The 16,708-nt window shown below is 44.7% G+C and overlaps 1 protein-coding gene across 1 annotated transcript in view; it reads right to left on the bottom strand.

Moving 5' to 3' along the window:
• The window catches only part of adamts10 (ADAM metallopeptidase with thrombospondin type 1 motif, 10), a gene marked incomplete at its 5' end in the record, with an annotated part of 176,102 nt that extends 162,520 nt beyond the window's left edge, over window positions 1-13,582 (bottom strand). Inside the window, 3 exon segments of the mRNA XM_084311220.1 lie at window positions 5,964-6,173; window positions 9,420-9,649; window positions 13,564-13,582. Coding sequence (XP_084167346.1) covers window positions 5,964-6,173; window positions 9,420-9,649; window positions 13,564-13,582 — 459 coding nt within the window.
• Between the last annotated feature and the right edge of the window lie 3,126 nt (window positions 13,583-16,708).

A 16,708-nucleotide genomic window follows, 5' to 3' on the forward strand; every position in this document is an offset into this window, starting at 1 on the left:
TGGTTGTTAACCGGCCAAAGTGTCTGGTAGAGTAGGGAAATCTACCAAACACTAACAATTTACCATATATTAAATGTATTCTGTATTCTTGTTTCCACCCTGAATACAAACCATGAATATGGGCAAGGCTTTTTTTGGTGGCCAACATTATGGGAAATGTGCTTACTGTCTGCTCCAGAGTCAGACACGGAGATTGATACCAATTTCTAATGAATGTAAGCAGATACGCATCAGCTAGCCTAGTTTAAAACTCCGGGAGAGGTGTTTTGGCCAATGGCTAGGCGAGCTGATCCGTTTCCACTTCCATTCCCCATAATGTTGGCGTGTTTTAAGAAAAAGCCTTAAGAAAAGGCTTAATGTTGTACATAATCATAGCTGAAGACAGCAAAAGTGATGTACTTTGTACAATGTGTTGTCTTAGATTATTTTAATAATTTCTTGGATCTTAGATATCGGTTTTTATGGATGTCTTCTAACCATACTGACTGCTGATTCCTTGTTATATATACGATTGGAGAAGTTATAATGACTATATACATGACGTGAGAATTTATGATAACTCTATTTACAAGACCTAAGAACATGATAACTCTATACAAGACCTACGAACATGATCAAATCAAATCAAATTTATTTATAAGGCCCGACAACACACGTTAATGTCCCCATGGGCCGTACAGGTCTTCTTTAAACAAGTCAAGAAGAAAACATAACAATAAGTCAAGAACAGAACAAGAACACCATAAGGTCCAAACATTTTTAGATGAATGCAAATAAATGAAAGAATGCAAGCACTCCCAGACATACCCCACGCGAAGGTAAGGAAAAACTCACTAAAACCTAACAATAGGGAAAAAAGCTCCACAGGCAATGTGGAGGAGAGAAACCTTAGAAGGGCCATTCAAGGGGGGATCTCCCTTCTTAGATGTTGGTGATAGTAGTGTTGCAGACGGACAGTTGGTAAGCATGCACTCATGTGTGTAGTGAAACACAGATGAGTGCATGCAATAGCAACTGAACATTTTGAAAGATTAAAGATAGAGCTAATAGCGATGGCAACTGAACATTTTGAAAGATTAAAGATAGAGCTGATAGCGGATCTATTTGAGGCACAGGGGCGGCGCAAAGAGGGTCAAGTCCTCCCCGTCTTAGTCACGGGACATTCAACACTCCGGTCATTGCTCAGGGACAGCCGGAGACAGGGAGATAGGGGGCGGCGCAGAGAGGGTCCCGAACTCCCCGACATGATAACTCTATACAAGACCTAAGAATATATGATAACTCTATACAAGACCTAAGAACATATGATAACTCTATATACAGGACCTGATAACTTATGATAACTCTATATACATGACCTCAGAAGTTATGATAACTCTATAATATATACATGACCTCAGAAATTATGATAACTCTATATACATGACCTGAGAACTGATGATAACTCTATATAGATGACCTGAGAACTAATGATAACTCCCACACCGCCCGCAGAAGTGACATTATGAGTTGTGACCAGTGATGTACCTGAACGCGTTCAATGAACGATCGTTCATGAACGCGTTCGTATTTTGGGCGAACGTGAACTGAACGTACTGTATATCCGCTAAATGAACGTAATTGAGAACGTGTTCATTCTCAGCGCTGTGTAACAGAGTTCAAAAGTGCGTTCATTCTCAGCACTCTGTTATAACGGCGTTCAAAGATGTGCCAGATTTCATATGTATTTCAGCCGAAAACCCAGGTAAAACACACCGTAAACAGGCTTCAAAATTATGTGGAAAACCAACCGATCTGGCAACGCGCCTGTCACCCCCTGCTACGTCATCAGACTCATCACAACAACAGAGCAGAATTGAATTGATTGATTTGATTGATTGAAAACTTTATTAACAGATTGCAGAATGGGTACAGTACAGTACAGCTCAATACATACAATTGTTAAGGGGATGCAGACCAGAGAAAGACTTTCGTCTTGTTTACATCAGGGTCCCCCATTTTCAATTCATCGTAACACATATGACATACAGATAGACAGTACTGCTACATCTATACATTTATGACATACCAGATTTGCAAATACAGTACTGTTTGTGATACGAAAAGAGTCCAGAAAAGAAGTATATACATTTGACGTAGAAACTGTACATTGGAGGAGGTTGGGTAGGTGGGGGGGGGGGGGGGGGGGTACTGTACATTGGAGGTGGTTGGGTGGGTGGGGGGGGGGGGGTTGGGTAGGAGTGGGGGGGGAGGTTCGGTAGGAGGGGTGGGTGGGGGACACTGTACAACTGTACAAGCAACACTGTACATTGGAATATTGACAAGTCCATACTTGGTCATTTTTACTGTACATTGTTAGGTTGTGTTAGGACATTTACAGGGGCCAGTTTCGAATTGCAGTCTCCCGTAGGTGTTTTTGAGAGTGTTTTTGAAAGTGGGTAGTGATTCACATTCCTTTACAGCTTTGGGTAGTGCGTTCCACATTGATGTGGCATAATTGCGAAACGTGTTTAGTCCCTTGTTTGAGCCGATCTGGGTTTAACATGATTTGTGGAGCTCCCTCTGGTGTTGTGATCGTGGTATTCACTGACCTTTGGGAAGTATTTTGACATGTACATGGGTACCTTGGTCGTGTAGTGTATCTTGTAGACCAGGCCCATTGCAGTTGCTGTACTCTGTCGTCTACTCTAAGCCATCCTAGGTTGTCAAAGTGGGCAGGGGTGAGGTGGGTTCTAGGAGTAAGGTCAAGCAGTAGTCTGACCAGTTTGTTTTGAGATGTTTGTAATTTTGTTTTTAGCGCCTTTGAGGTGCTTTGGTACCATGAGGTGCAAGCATAGTCGTAGTACCCTTGAATGAGTGCTCCTGCCAGAGTCTTCAGGGTATTCTTGTTTACCAGTGAGGCGATCCGGTACAAGAAACGAGTTCGTTGGTTGACTTTTTTTATTACATTGGATGCCATTTTGTCACAGGAAAGATTTGCCTCTAGGATTGAACCCAGGTAGGTAATATCTTCTTTCCTTGTGACAATATTGTCACCCACTGTAACTGAGAAGCCGTCGGTCTTGCTGAGTTTGTTATTTGAGAACCGAAGAGAATGGACTCTGTTTTGCCCATGTGTAATGATAGTTTGTTATCAGCGAGCCATATGCAGATTTTGCCTAGTTCCGAGCTGAGGGTTTTTCAACCTGTAACTTGTTCTTGTCAGAGACCAGCAGGGCTAAGTCGTCCGCAAACAGGAACAAGTTGCAGTCACAAGCTGACGACATGTCATTTGCATAAATTAGGAACAGTAGCGGACCTAGTATGCTTCCTTGTGGAACACCACAGCTTACTGTGAGGGGGGGGATAGGGTACCGTTTACCTCCACCATCTGCTCTCTCCCCTCCAGGTAGGATTGCATCCAGCTCACTGATAGACTATCAAACCAATTGCTTTTAGCTTGTCAATCAGAATGGTGTGATTGACAGTGTCGAAGGCCTTTTGTAGGTCCAGCATGACCATTTTTCATGACCGAGAGCTGCGCAGCAGCAGGTCGAGAGCAGCACTCGCTCAGGTAATTCTACCTCTAGACGTCGGCGTTTGAGCATTTAAAAGAGTTTAACGTTAAAGTCAGTACTGACTCAGACGGAAAAAATCTAACGTTTGTCTGTAAACTGTCCACCCGGTTTGAAGAAGCAAGTCCGCACATCGACGACGTCGACAGCAAACCTTAAGCTTAAACGGCACATTGAGAATAAGCAAACGTCCTGTTTTAGTTTTCATAATAAAGACAATTCAAGCAAAGTTGTCCCTCATGTTTTTGAAAATATACTGTAGAGATGAAATCTGCAGCTGCTACTAGTGTGGACTGAATGCGCGGCGGCAAAGCGTTATGGAAATTCCAGTATTCCGATTGCTGTCTGTGGTTCAATATTTTTTACAAATAATAGCTTGCAGCAACGTATTGAAAAAAGAACTAACAAAATGGGCCGTTCAATATCTCCTTTATGTTCGAAATGTCAAACAGACCTGGGTACCTACAGTCTATCACTACTTTTGGGAATCTAAGTGTTTATCCAGGTTCTGGGGCCAAGTGATTGATTGATTGATTGATTGATTGAACACTTTATTAACATATTGCAGAATGGGTACAGTATAGTACAGCTCAGTCATATATGTTATGATGAATTGAAAATGGGGGACCCTGATGTAAACAAGACGAAAGTCTTTCTCTGGTCTGCATCCCCTTAACAATTGTATGTATTGAGCTGTACTGTATCAGGGTCCCCCATTTTCAATTCATCAGGACATATATGACATACATGACATACAGATAGACAGTACTACTACATCTATACATTTATGACATACCAGATTGCAAATACAGTACTGTTTGTGATACAAAAAGAGTCCAGAAAGAGAGTATATACATTTGACATAGAAACTGTACATTGGAGTAGGTGGGGTGGGGGGGGACTGTACATTGGAGGTGGTTGGGGGGGGGGGGTTGGGTAGGATGGGGTGACACCTTTACAATTCAAACTATTTGATAAACTTCTACTTTCAGCCCGGAAATGCATTCTGATAAACTGGATTAAGGATAAGCCTCCATTTTTACAAATGTGGTATAGAGAGATCTTCGGTGTGCTACCCCATGAAAGACACTGTGCAATGCATAGAGGCAACAACGCTTCCTTTCAGGAGGTGTGGGCCCACTATTAGACTATTTTCCTGCTGAAATTTCTCGGATCCTTCTAAAGGCCCAGTGCCCCATTGTATGGACAGACCTAGGATAGGAAAAAATAAATATATGTCTACATGTGAATGGGCTCGAGGCAAGTGCAATACTGTACAGTGCCTGTCTTGGTTTGCTTTCCTTTTTGCTTTGTTTTTGCTTGCTTATGGTGTGGATGATGGCATAGAGATGAACTGGAGGACCCCCCCCCCCCCCCCCCCCCTTGTCCCAATGTGTGTTTTTGTAATGTAAGTAACTGTACGTGAAAAATCTATAAAAAAAAAATCTATAAAAAAAGAACTAAAAAGAACTAAATTCGTTCATTTTTGAAACCATGAACTTTAGTTAAAAATTTTGAATTATGAACTATGAACTGAACTAGTTCATTTAAAAAATTGTGAACTGTGAACTGAACTAGTTCATGTAGAAAGTGATGTTTCCCAACACTGGTTGTGACCAATACAGGAAGTAGCTGGTGATAGGAATGGGGTCTTGTAATCCCTTGTTTACGCAGGTGCTTTACAGAACACCAGGAGAGTGCCCTGGCCTGCTGCAAGGCCCCCACACTCTCAGTCTAGAACACTGCTTCAATTCATGTGTGTCAGGCTTCCCCCTCTGTTGTGCTGCTTTGATGTTCGGCTTCAACTGGTCCCAACATAATGAACTCTTGTTACACAGCATCGGACGGTCACACAGTTAGCTTGCTCGAAACTTCTGCATTGTTTTTTCCAATGAGTGAGTGTTATGCTTATCATGTTCTGAACGTATTAGTAGATTACTTTAGATATATTGTCTACACAAGGCAATTGAAAAATGTGTCTTTCTGCATATCCCTCCTAGATATACATGTGTTTGGAGAGGTCAGAGAGGTCAGTGCTGCAGCGCCCCTGGAAGAGCTAGCCTAGCAGCTAGCCTAGCTGTTGGCCAAAAACACCTCTCCCGGAGTTTTAAGGTAAGATAGTGGTCCGTGTTCACGTACATTCCTTTGTGCTGAGCTAGGCTAGCTTGCAGTCGGATAGCTTTCTACTGAACGGACCTTGCAGTGTTCTTACAAGTCTATTACAGTTGCTGAGAGACACCTTGCTGGAGTGGGTAGAGTAAAGGTTAAGGTCAGGTATGGTATTAGCGCTTTTATCCAAAGCGATTTACAAGTTATGCCTCACATTTACCCCATTCACTCACCGACGGCAGAGGCAATCATGGAAGGCGCCAACCTCACCTCCTGAGCCACTGTCGCCACTGTTCTTACCAGTCCGTTACAGTTGCTGAGAGCCACCTGGCTGGAGTGGGGCTGGTCCTGGAGGTGGCCTACGTAGTGGCAGCTGGGGGAGTAGGGATGGCTCCAGGCGAGCCGGCCACGCCTCCAGTACTCCACCCTGAACCGACGGGACAGCAGCCCCCCCTGGAGGGTCAGGTTCAGCAGGAAGTTGGTCCGAGGTGTGAACAGTTGGTAGAACAGCTGGTATGGATAGATAGATAGATGGATAAATAAATAAATAGAGAGAGAGAGAGAGAGAGAGAGAGAGAGAGAGAGAGAGAGAGAGAGAGAGAGAGAGAGAGAGAGAGAGAGAGAGAGAGAGAGAGAGAGTGAAGTCAAGTACGTTTTACAGCACCATTATAATTTACAGTATCCAAAGCTGCTTTACAGACAAAGGAATGAAACAAACAGGAAGAGAGAGGCTCTGAAGTCACATGATCAACAGGTGACCAAACAGAGAGAAGAAGAGAGAGGCTCTGAAGTCACATGATCAACAGGTGACCAAACAGAGAGAAGAAGAGAGAGGCTCTGAAATCACATGATCAACAGGTGACCAAACAGAGAGAAGAAGAGAGAGGCTCTGAAATCGCATGATCAACAGGTGACCAAACAGAGAGAAGAAGAGAGAGGCTCTGAAATCACATGATCAACAGGTGACCAAACGCGTCTATTCTTTCCCCAATACATTTCCAGTTCCGCGTGCGCGTTCTGCGATCTGATTGGCCACAGACGTTTCTGGTGCAATCTGATTGGCCACTGACGTTTCTGGTCATGTGACATGTGCGCCCAATCGCGTGACGAGCTGTGTCTTTGCCCATTTCCGGGTCTAACAGCCTGCAAACTACCTAACGCCTAGTTTATCACTGGTTAAGCTTAGGCAACTCTTTCGAAGTTGGTTACGGTTAGAGTTTGGAATCAGGGCTGGTGTTGTATCGCCCTGCTCGAAGACAAACTCTAACCTTAACCAACTTCGAAAGAGTGCCTAAGCTTAACCGGCGAAAGAACTTGCCGTCACACGATTGGCGCGACCAGTGGGCCAATCAGAGCGCAGAAGGCGAACGCGGAACTGGAAATGTATTGGAGAAAGAATTCAGGCGGACCAAACAGAGAGAAGAAGAGAGAGGCTCTGAAGTCACATGATCAACAGGTGACCAAACAGAGAGAGGAGGAGAGAGGCTCTGAAGTCACATGATCAACAGGTGACCAAACAGAGAGAGGAAGAGAGAGGCTCTGAAGTCACATGATCAACAGGTGACCAAACAGAGAGAGGAAGAGAGAGGCTTTGAAGTCAAATGATCAACTTCATGAATTAATGAATGAATGAGTTTATTTCAAACATAAATTAAAAACAAATTAAATAAATTAAAAGAAAATTATAAAACAATAAAGTAATAAACAGATTAAAAAACAAACAAGCAAAACAGTGTAATGTTCGAAAAGGAGTAGGATGAAGTGTAAACTTATGTATTCCTACCCCCTTCACACTCTATTATCTTATGCAACTCATATTAACTCATTTTCATACAACCCAAATTTCCACACTATGAAAAGAAAAGAAAATATTATGAAAAGAATATATCAGTAATAATACTAATGATAATCCCACCGAGCACTAGCCCCTGGACGCGTGTATCGCTTCCGCAACGGAATTCGGTTTCCGGGTTCCTCTGATTGGCCGCGACCGCCACGTGACCCGCCCCCCTATCCACCGCTCTGCCGCTGCCGCTTCCCCAATTTATACGCATGGAAGTATTGACTGAATGAATGAATGAATGAATGAATGAATGAATGAATGAATGAATGAATGAATGAATGAATGAAAACTTTATTTAACAGATTGCAGAATGGGTACAATACAGTACGGCTCAATACACACAATTGTTAAGGGGATGCAGACCTGAGAAAGACGTTTGTCTTGTTTACATCAGGGTCCCCCATTTTCAATTCATATAGAACGACGCGATATTTTATTTGTTTGTCATGACAAACCAATTACATAATCCAACATATGTGTAAAGGCACAACATATTCCAGTTAACGGTATATCTTTTTTTAATGATTTGTTAAGGCGCAATCAATACTTCCATGCATTCGGGACCTCCATGTTTGGGGGTATTCATCAGACAAATCGGATGCGGGGATTCGGCTCCCATCAGGCGGGCAAGAACTGCGGGTTTTCAGCCTCTCCCCTCTCTCCTGGAGCTTAAGGGGGAGCTTAGTATTCCTGCCGTGGAGGAGGTGGCTACAACATCAACACACAGTGACTACATCGCGATTTTTTTATTTGTTTGTCATGACAAACCAATTACATAATCCAACATATGTGTAAAGGCACAACATATTCCAGATAACGGTATATTTTTTTAATGATTTGTTACGGCGTAGTCGTTCTATATGAATTGAAAATGGGGGACCCTGATGTAAAGACAAACGTCTTTCTCAGGTCTGCATCCCCTTAACAATTGTGTGTATTGAGCCGTACTGTATTGTACCCATTCTGCAATCTGTTAAATAAAGTTTTCATCCATTCATTCATTCAGTCAATACTTCCATGCGTATAAATTGAGGAAGCGAGCGAGTCCGCGGCCGCGCGCGCGGCAGCGGCAGAGCGAGCGGCAGCGGCAGAGCGGTGGATAGGGGGGCGGGTCACGTGGGGGTCGCGGCCAATCAGAGGAACCCGGAAACCGAATTCCGTTGCGGAAGCGATACACGCCCCCTGGACAGGGACGCCAGGGGTCAAGCGGTCAACACAACGCCTCCTCATCCATATACCTCTGAGATATAATCCTTTTATATGTTTTTTTAAAGTAATTTATATTTGTGCTTTGTTTTAATTCCACACTCAAAACCATTCCACAGATTCACTCCACAAACTGAAATACACATACTCTTCATTGTTGAATGAACGGCCTGTTTCTTGAAGTTAGACTCTCCTCTTAAAAAAATTGAATGTTATCCGGGAGTGAATTGTTTCGTGCTCTAAACATGATTTGTGCAGTCTTAAATTCAGCCAGGTCCCTGAGTTTCATCATGGCATGTGTTTGTGTGTTCCAGATATCCTACATTATTGATAATCCTAATTGCTCTTTTTTTGTAGTGTGCATAATGGTTTTAAGTTACTTTTATAAGTGTTACCCCAAATCTCTACACAGTAGTTCAGATATGGTAGTACTAGTAGTGAGCAATTTCAGGTAAAAAATGTTGGGCTTTGAAGAATAGTTGAATAATTGGAATAATTGGTGCTTCATTATTTGCTGCAAAGCAAAGTTTCAACGCGGCGGGTGAAAAAGAGGTGTGGGGTTCATAGTCTTCCTGAGAGTTCTCAACATGCTGATGTGGGCTCCTGTTTGGAGTGGTAAATTAAACAACATTTTAATCTGGATTTTTAGCATTGATTACCATGACAGCGGTTGAAGCCCTAATATAAACATTTGCTTTGAGCCTCACAGTGTCTGCTGGTTCATCCTCAGTGTCTGCTTGTCCGTCCTCAGTGTCTGCTGGTCGGTCCTCAGTGTCTGCTGGTCCGTCCTCAGTGTCTGCTGGTCCGTCCTCAGCGCTACGTCTCCTCCTCCGCCTGTGGGTGTGCTGCTGCCTCTCCGGGTCCAAGCGCTCTCCCTCTGGTCCAACACGCACTGGGATGGCTATCTCATACTGGTCTAGACTGGACAGGAACGCAGCTAGACGGGGAAGGAGAGAGAGAGAGAGAGAGAGAGAGAGAGAGAGAGAGAGAGAGAGAGAGAGATAAAGAGAGAGCCACAATCATAATCAGATGTATGTATATAGACAGGTTTCACTTAAATTTGGCTGACTTTGAACACAGCTACAGTAAGTAGGGGGAGGGTAAATAAACTGTTGAGGGAGTTTTACTTTGAGCTGGTAGGGAGGAAGATAGATAGATAGATAGATAGATAGATAGATAGATAGATAGATAGATAGATAGATAGATAGATAGATAGATAGATAGATAGATAGATAGATAGATAGATAGATAGATAGATAGATAGATAGATAGATAGATAGATAGATAGATAGATAGATGCTTATTCTGAGCGGCTATGAAGCCATATAGATAGAAATCAAGCTGATGAGAGAGAACCTTGATGACTTCTCAGTTCAGTCCATAACCACCAACCCTACACGGGTGTCGCCGTGGCAACCCCCTGAAACCATATACGTCCTGTCTCTCTCCCACCATGGCTGCTCTATGGGTGCCCGAAGGAGATTTATTGTCCAAACACACAGAGCTCCAAACTGCTCCAGCTAAGAGCTAACTGAAAGTGGACAAGGTCAGCTAAGAGCTAATTAGAAGAGGAAGAGGTCAGCTAAGAGCTAACTAGAAGAGGAAGAGGTCAGCTAAGAGCTAACTAGAAGAGGAAGAGGTCAGCTAAGAGCTAACTAGAAGAGGAAGAGGGCAGCTAAGAGCTAACTAGAAGAGGAAGAGGGCAGCTAAGAGCTAACTAGAAGAGGAAGAGGGCAGCTAAGAGCTAACTAGAAGAGGAAGAGGGCAGCTAAGAGCTAACTAGAAGAGGAAGAGGGCAGCTAAGAGCTAACTAGAAGAGGAAGAGGGCAGCTAATAGCTAACTAGAAGAGGAAGAGGGCAGCTAAGAGCTAACTAGAAGAGGAAGAGGGCAGCTAAGAGCTAACTAGAAGAGGAAGAGGGCAGCTAAGAGCTAACTAGAAGAGGAAGAGGTCAGCTAAGAGCTAACTGATAGAGGAAGAGGGCAGCTAAGAGCTAACTAGAAGAGGAAGAGGTCAGCTAGCAGCTAACTGATAGAGGAAGAGGTCAGCTAAAAGCTAACTAGAAGAGGACAAGGTCAGCTAAGAGCTAACTAGAAGAGGACAAGGTCAGCTAAGAGCTAACTAGAAGAGGAAGAGGTCAGCTAAGAGCTAACTGATAGAGGAAGAGGGCAGCTAAGAGCTAACTAGAAGAGGACAAGGTCAGCTAAGAGCTAACTGATAGAGGAAGAGGGCAGCTAAGAGCTAACTAGAAGAGGAATAGGGCAGCTAAGAGCTAACTAGAAGAGGAAGAGGTCAGCTAAGAGCTAAATGATAGAGGAAGAGGTCAGCTAAGAGCTAACTAGAAGAGGAAGAGGTCAGCTAAGAGCTAACTGATAGAGGAAGAGGGCAGCTAAGAGCTAACTGATAGAAGAAGAGGGCAGCTAAGAGCTAAATGATAGAGGAAGAGGTCAGCTAAGAACTAATTAGAAGAGGAAGAGGTCAGCTAAGAACTAACTAGAAGAGGAAGAGGTCAGCTAAGAGCTAACTGATAGAGGAAGAGGGCAGCTAAGAACTAATTAGAAGAGGAAGAGGTCAGCTAAGAGCTACAGTAACTGGAAGTGGAAGAGGTCAGTTAATTAGTTCATCTAAGAACTAATTAGAAGAGGAAGAGGGCAGCTAAGAGCTAACTAGAAGAGGAAGAGGTCAGCTAAGAGCTAACTAGAAGAGGAAGAGGTCAGCTAAGAGCTAACTAGAAGAGGAAGAGGGCAGCTAAGAGCTAACTAGAAGAGGAAGAGGGCAGCTAAGAGCTAACTAGAAGAGGAAGAGGGCAGCTAAGAGCTAACTAGAAGAGGAAGAGGTCAGCTAAGAGCTAACTGATAGAGGACACAGTCAGCTAAGAGCTAACTAGAAGAGGAAGAGGTCAGCTAAGAGCTAACTAGAAGAGGAAGAGGGCAGCTAAGAGCTAACTGAAAGAGGACACAGTCAGCTAAGAGCTAACTAGAAGAGGAAGAGGTCAGCTAAGAGCTAACTAGAAGAGGAAGAGGTCAGCTAAGAGCTAACTAGAAGAGGAAGAGGGCAGCTAAGAGCTAACTAGAAGAGGAAGAGGGCAGCTAAGAGCTAACTAGAAGAGGAAGAGGGCAGCTAAGAGCTAACTAGAAGAGGAAGAGGGCAGCTAAGAGCTAACTAGAAGAGGAAGAGGGCAGCTAAGAGCTAACTAGAAGAGGAAGAGGGCAGCTAAGAGCTAACTAGAAGAGGAAGAGGTCAGCTAAGAGCTAACTGAAAGAGGAAGAGGTCAGCTAAGAGCTAACTAGAAGAGGAAGAGGGCAGCTAAGAGCTAACTAGAAGAGGAAGAGGTCAGCTAAGAGCTAACTAGAAGAGGAAGAGGGCAGCTAAGAGCTAACTAGAAGAGGAAGAGGGCAGCTAAGAGCTAACTGATAGAGGACACAGTCAGCTAAGAGCTAACTAGAAGAGGAAGAGGTCAGCTAAGAGCTAACTAGAAGAGGAAGAGGGCAGCTAAGAGCTAACTGAAAGAGGACACAGTCAGCTAAGAGCTAACTAGAAGAGGAAGAGGTCAGCTAAGAGCTAACTAGAAGAGGAAGAGGTCAGCTAAGAGCTAACTAGAAGAGGAAGAGGTCAGCTAAGAGCTAACTGAAAGAGGAAGAGGTCAGCTAGCAGCTAAATGAAAGGGGAAGAGGTCAGCTAAGAGCTAACTGAAAGAGGAAGAGGTCAGCTAGCAGCTAAATGAAAGAGGAAGAGGTCAGCTAAGAGCTAACTGAAAGAGGAAGAGGCCAGCAGCAAATGAGCCCAGTTTTCATCAAACTATTTGGCCTTGTTTGAAGGAGGAACAAGCCCCGCCCCCTCGCTGAGTAAATATCCTGGGATTACAGTGATCCTTCAGACAGACTGGGGAACTGTTAGTTTTCTCTCGTCTCTTATTACACTCTAAAGAGCACAGTTCATCAGAGGTGCCGGTTTTGGCTGTTATCATAGGGGAATCGTTTTAAAGAACCTTCTTTGGTAATCTTAGAGCTGTATAGACATTTTCAGTGGAATTATGTCGCTAGGAACAGCTTGGATCTAAATTTGCCCATTTACAATGTTTACGTTGTCAAGGAGGAATGGGATGGGATTTATATACCATAAAAGCAGTAAATTGTTAGCCTACTAAAAATAGGTTTATGTATGATTAGGCTATAAGGAGTTCATGTATGATGAGGTTATAAGAGGTTCATGTATGCTTAGGTTATAAGAGGTGTTGGCACAAGGCTGTGATGCTGCTAGATACAGCAAGAAGAGAAAGAGAGAACCAACTCCATGGTTACCACAGGCAGTTTGCTTAGCAACTAATATAATTTTTCATAAAGCATGGCTAGCTATTAGGGGTGTAAAGGTACACATATCCGTACCGTACCAGTGTGTACCGTACCGTACCGAACGGCTGTGTAGTGTACCGAACGAATACGACGGTATGTTAACCACTAACGACCGCCCACCGGGGGCTGTTTTTTTCACAATCTAATATAATAATAATATTTTTTTTTTTACAAGTCGATTATTAATTTCAATATAGAATATTCGTTGACAGCCCTACAAGTACAATTAGTTACTGCACACTACATCAACCCTGAGTGGAACATGGAAAGCCAAACTTTCCCCCACTGTACCGAAAACCGTACCAAACCTTGACTTCAAAACCGAGGTACGTACCGTACCGTGGTTTTTGTGTAGCGTTACACCCCTACTAGCTATGCTTCGTGGAAATGATCAGCACTTGCTGGAACGCCTATTAAACCAATCAGATTGCTTGGCTGAAACAACCCATTGTGTAAGATGGCAAACAGAATTCTCTGTCTATACTACAGGTAGGGGAGACCTATGAACAGAATAGTCATTCTCTCATTTTGCTAGCTTCTAGTGAATTAAGTAATACTGATATAAAACGATTCCAGAAATGCTGGGGATCCCTGGAACCTTTTCAAGCGCACCACTTTGGGAGCCAGAATCTATTACTTTAACTGTGTCGCCTCCCAGAGCTCTATCTTTCACATCCTTCGGTGCTACATTCTGCCACAGAACGGTCATATGAGCTCTGAATTACTCCCTCCCACAGCTTCTCATACAGCTCTTGCAAATTACAGCACATAAAAAGTGGTATTTTCACAGCCTGGGCGAGCATCTGGACCAGGCGCGGGAACAGCTCCCGTAGAGAGTTGGCCAGAGGAGTTAAGAGAGTGAGTGATCAGATAGAAGCAAGGCACTAACGCTGCCAGGGTTAGGGGTTCCATTCCCTGTGGGGCTTAATGGGTAGAGCAAGGCACTAACGCTGCCAGGGTTAGGGGTTCCATTCCCTGTGGAGCTTAATGGGTAGAGCAAGGCACTAACGCTGCCAGGGTTAGGGGTTCCATTCCCTGTGGGGCTTAATGGGTAGAGCAAGGCACTAATGCTGCCAGGGTTAGGGCTTCCATTCCCTGTGGAGCTTAATGGGTAAAGCATGGGTCCAAGGTTAAGGGTTCCATTCTCACTTGGGCCACCTATACTAAAAAGTATCCAACCATGGTACTTGTACGGCACTTTGGACAAAAGACGTATTATACAGAAAATGTAACTCCACTTATATGACTGTACTGTATCCCCTATGTAGAGGTAGAGTGGTCGTCTGGTAATCGATTCCCGCTCCTCCCGGCAGTGTGTCAAAGTGTCCTTGAGCAAGACACTTAACCCCTAACTGCTCCTGATGAGCAGGTTGACCGTTGGTGTGTGAATGTGTGAGTGAATGTACCGTGAATGAATGTGAGGAACAAATTTTGAAGTGCTTTCGATAAAAGTGCTATATAAATACAGTCCATTTAGCATGTGCCCCTACCAGGGGATAGGATTTACTAGCCTGCCAATACATTTGGGCTACTGTAAAAATACTTTGTTACTCATCAGTAATTAGTGATAGTGATTTAAAGACTTGCTGGCTTAGCGTCAGCGAAGCGTCGAGAAACGAAGAGGGACAAAGAGGAGGAGTTTTCCTGGAGTTCTCCGCAGAGGGATCCACCGATCCACCCAGTGCCAAGTACACCATAATCCCATATTTCCCTCCCACTCTGCTATTTCCCTACTATCTCGCTTCCTCCCTACCCCCTTCAACCTCCTCCTACCACTCTTGACACCACAATGTGCCTCATACCTATATCCACAATCTGCTCCTCAAGAACAGAATTAACCCATCCACGCCAGTTTGCTAGCAACCCGGCTAATCTCTCCTACCCTCCTACAGCCACTAATACACCTGTCACAGTACAGGGAGGCTTATGGAATTGTCAATCAGCAGTCAAGAAAGCTGACTTCATTACTGCCTACGCCCATAGTCTAAATCTGCAGCTCCTGGCTCTAACTGAGACCTGGATAACCCCCAATAACTCGTCAACACCTGCAGCATTATCTACAAACTATAACTTCACTCACACACCTCGACCCTCCAGACGGGGTGGAGGCACTGGCCTCATGACATCTCCTTCATGGGCTACAAACCCAACGCAACTCCCAGAACTGTCACTCTCCTCCCTCGAATATCATGCAGTATCTGTCTCTAATCCTTTCAATCTCACCATTGTTACACTCTATCGCCCTCCAGGTCCCCTCGATCACTTCACAGATGAGCTGGACATGCTTCTAAGCTCCTTACCGGAAGATGGTACCCCGCTCCTTCTATTGGGCGACTTCAACCTGCCTGACTCATCTCAGTCGGTCCCAGTGGTCTCCCTCCTACAACAATTTGACCTGACTCCCACTGCCATGCCTCCCACCCACAAAGCAGGCAACTCCTTGGATCTCATATTTTCCCGTAACTCCAGCATCATTAACACCACGGTAACTCCCCTACATGTATCTGACCATTCCTTCATATCCTTCTCACTAACTCTCATGCTTAACCGAAAAGTCTTCACCCCAACTCAAACCGTCTCACTCAGACGCAACCTGCCCTCCCTATCCCCCTCCACCCTCTCCTCTGACATAATATCCGCTCTACCTTTGAGTGACACCTTCTCTGCTCTCCCCACAGAGATGGCAACCTCCACCCTCCTCTCAGCCCTTGCAACCTCCTTCGACAAGCTCTGTCCCCTCGTTGAGAAACCTGCCCGCCGTTCCCCACCCAGTCCATGGCTGACGGATGCAGTGAGAGAACAAAGACAGGTCCTGAGAGCGGCTGAGAGGAAGTATAGAAAGTCACGCCTCACTGCTGACATCGACACATATCACAACCTCTTGTTAACATTCTCCAAAACCATTACTAATGCCAAAGCTTCTTTCTTTCACCATAGGATCGAGGCCTCTGCCAAGAATCTTCGCAAACTGCATGCTACCATGTCCTCCCTCCTCACTCCCCCCCCACCTCCTCCTCCCTCATCTTTTTCTGCCGAAGACTTTGCGATCTTCTTTGAGGAAAAAGTGGAGAACATCCGCAGCTCCTTCTCCCAACCCCCACCCATTCCAAACGCTGAATCGAGAACCTCATCCTTCACTCTGTCATCTTTCTCTCCCATTACAGAAGCCGAGACCCTGACACTGGTAACGTCGAACCGTCCGACTACATGCCAGCTGGACCAGCTACCCTCCCCACTCCTCCAGACCATAGCACCGGACATCCTCCCATTCCTAACTGCAACCATCAACTCCTCACTCAACTCGGGGGTGGTCCCCACCTCCCTAAAACAAGCCAGAGTCACGCCCCTCATAAAAAAACCAACCCTGAACCCCACCATCATAGCCAACTATCGCCCTGTCTCTCTTCTCTCCTTCCTTTCTAAAACACTTGAACGTGCTGTATCCAACCAACTTACTGCTTATCTCTTACAGAATGACCTCCTAGACCCCAATCAGTCTGGCTTCCGGACTGGCCACTCCACAGAAACGGCCCTCATTGCGGTCACAGAGGCACTTCACTTAGCAAAAGCGAAAGGCCTCTCTTCTGTCCTGATTCTCCTAGATCTATCTGCAGCCTTCGACACAGTCAACCATCAGATCCTCCT

Source organism: Notolepis coatsorum, assembly GCF_963971535.1.
Source record: "Notolepis coatsorum genome assembly, chromosome: 3".
Taxonomy (NCBI): Eukaryota; Metazoa; Chordata; class Actinopteri; order Aulopiformes; family Paralepididae; genus Notolepis; species Notolepis coatsorum.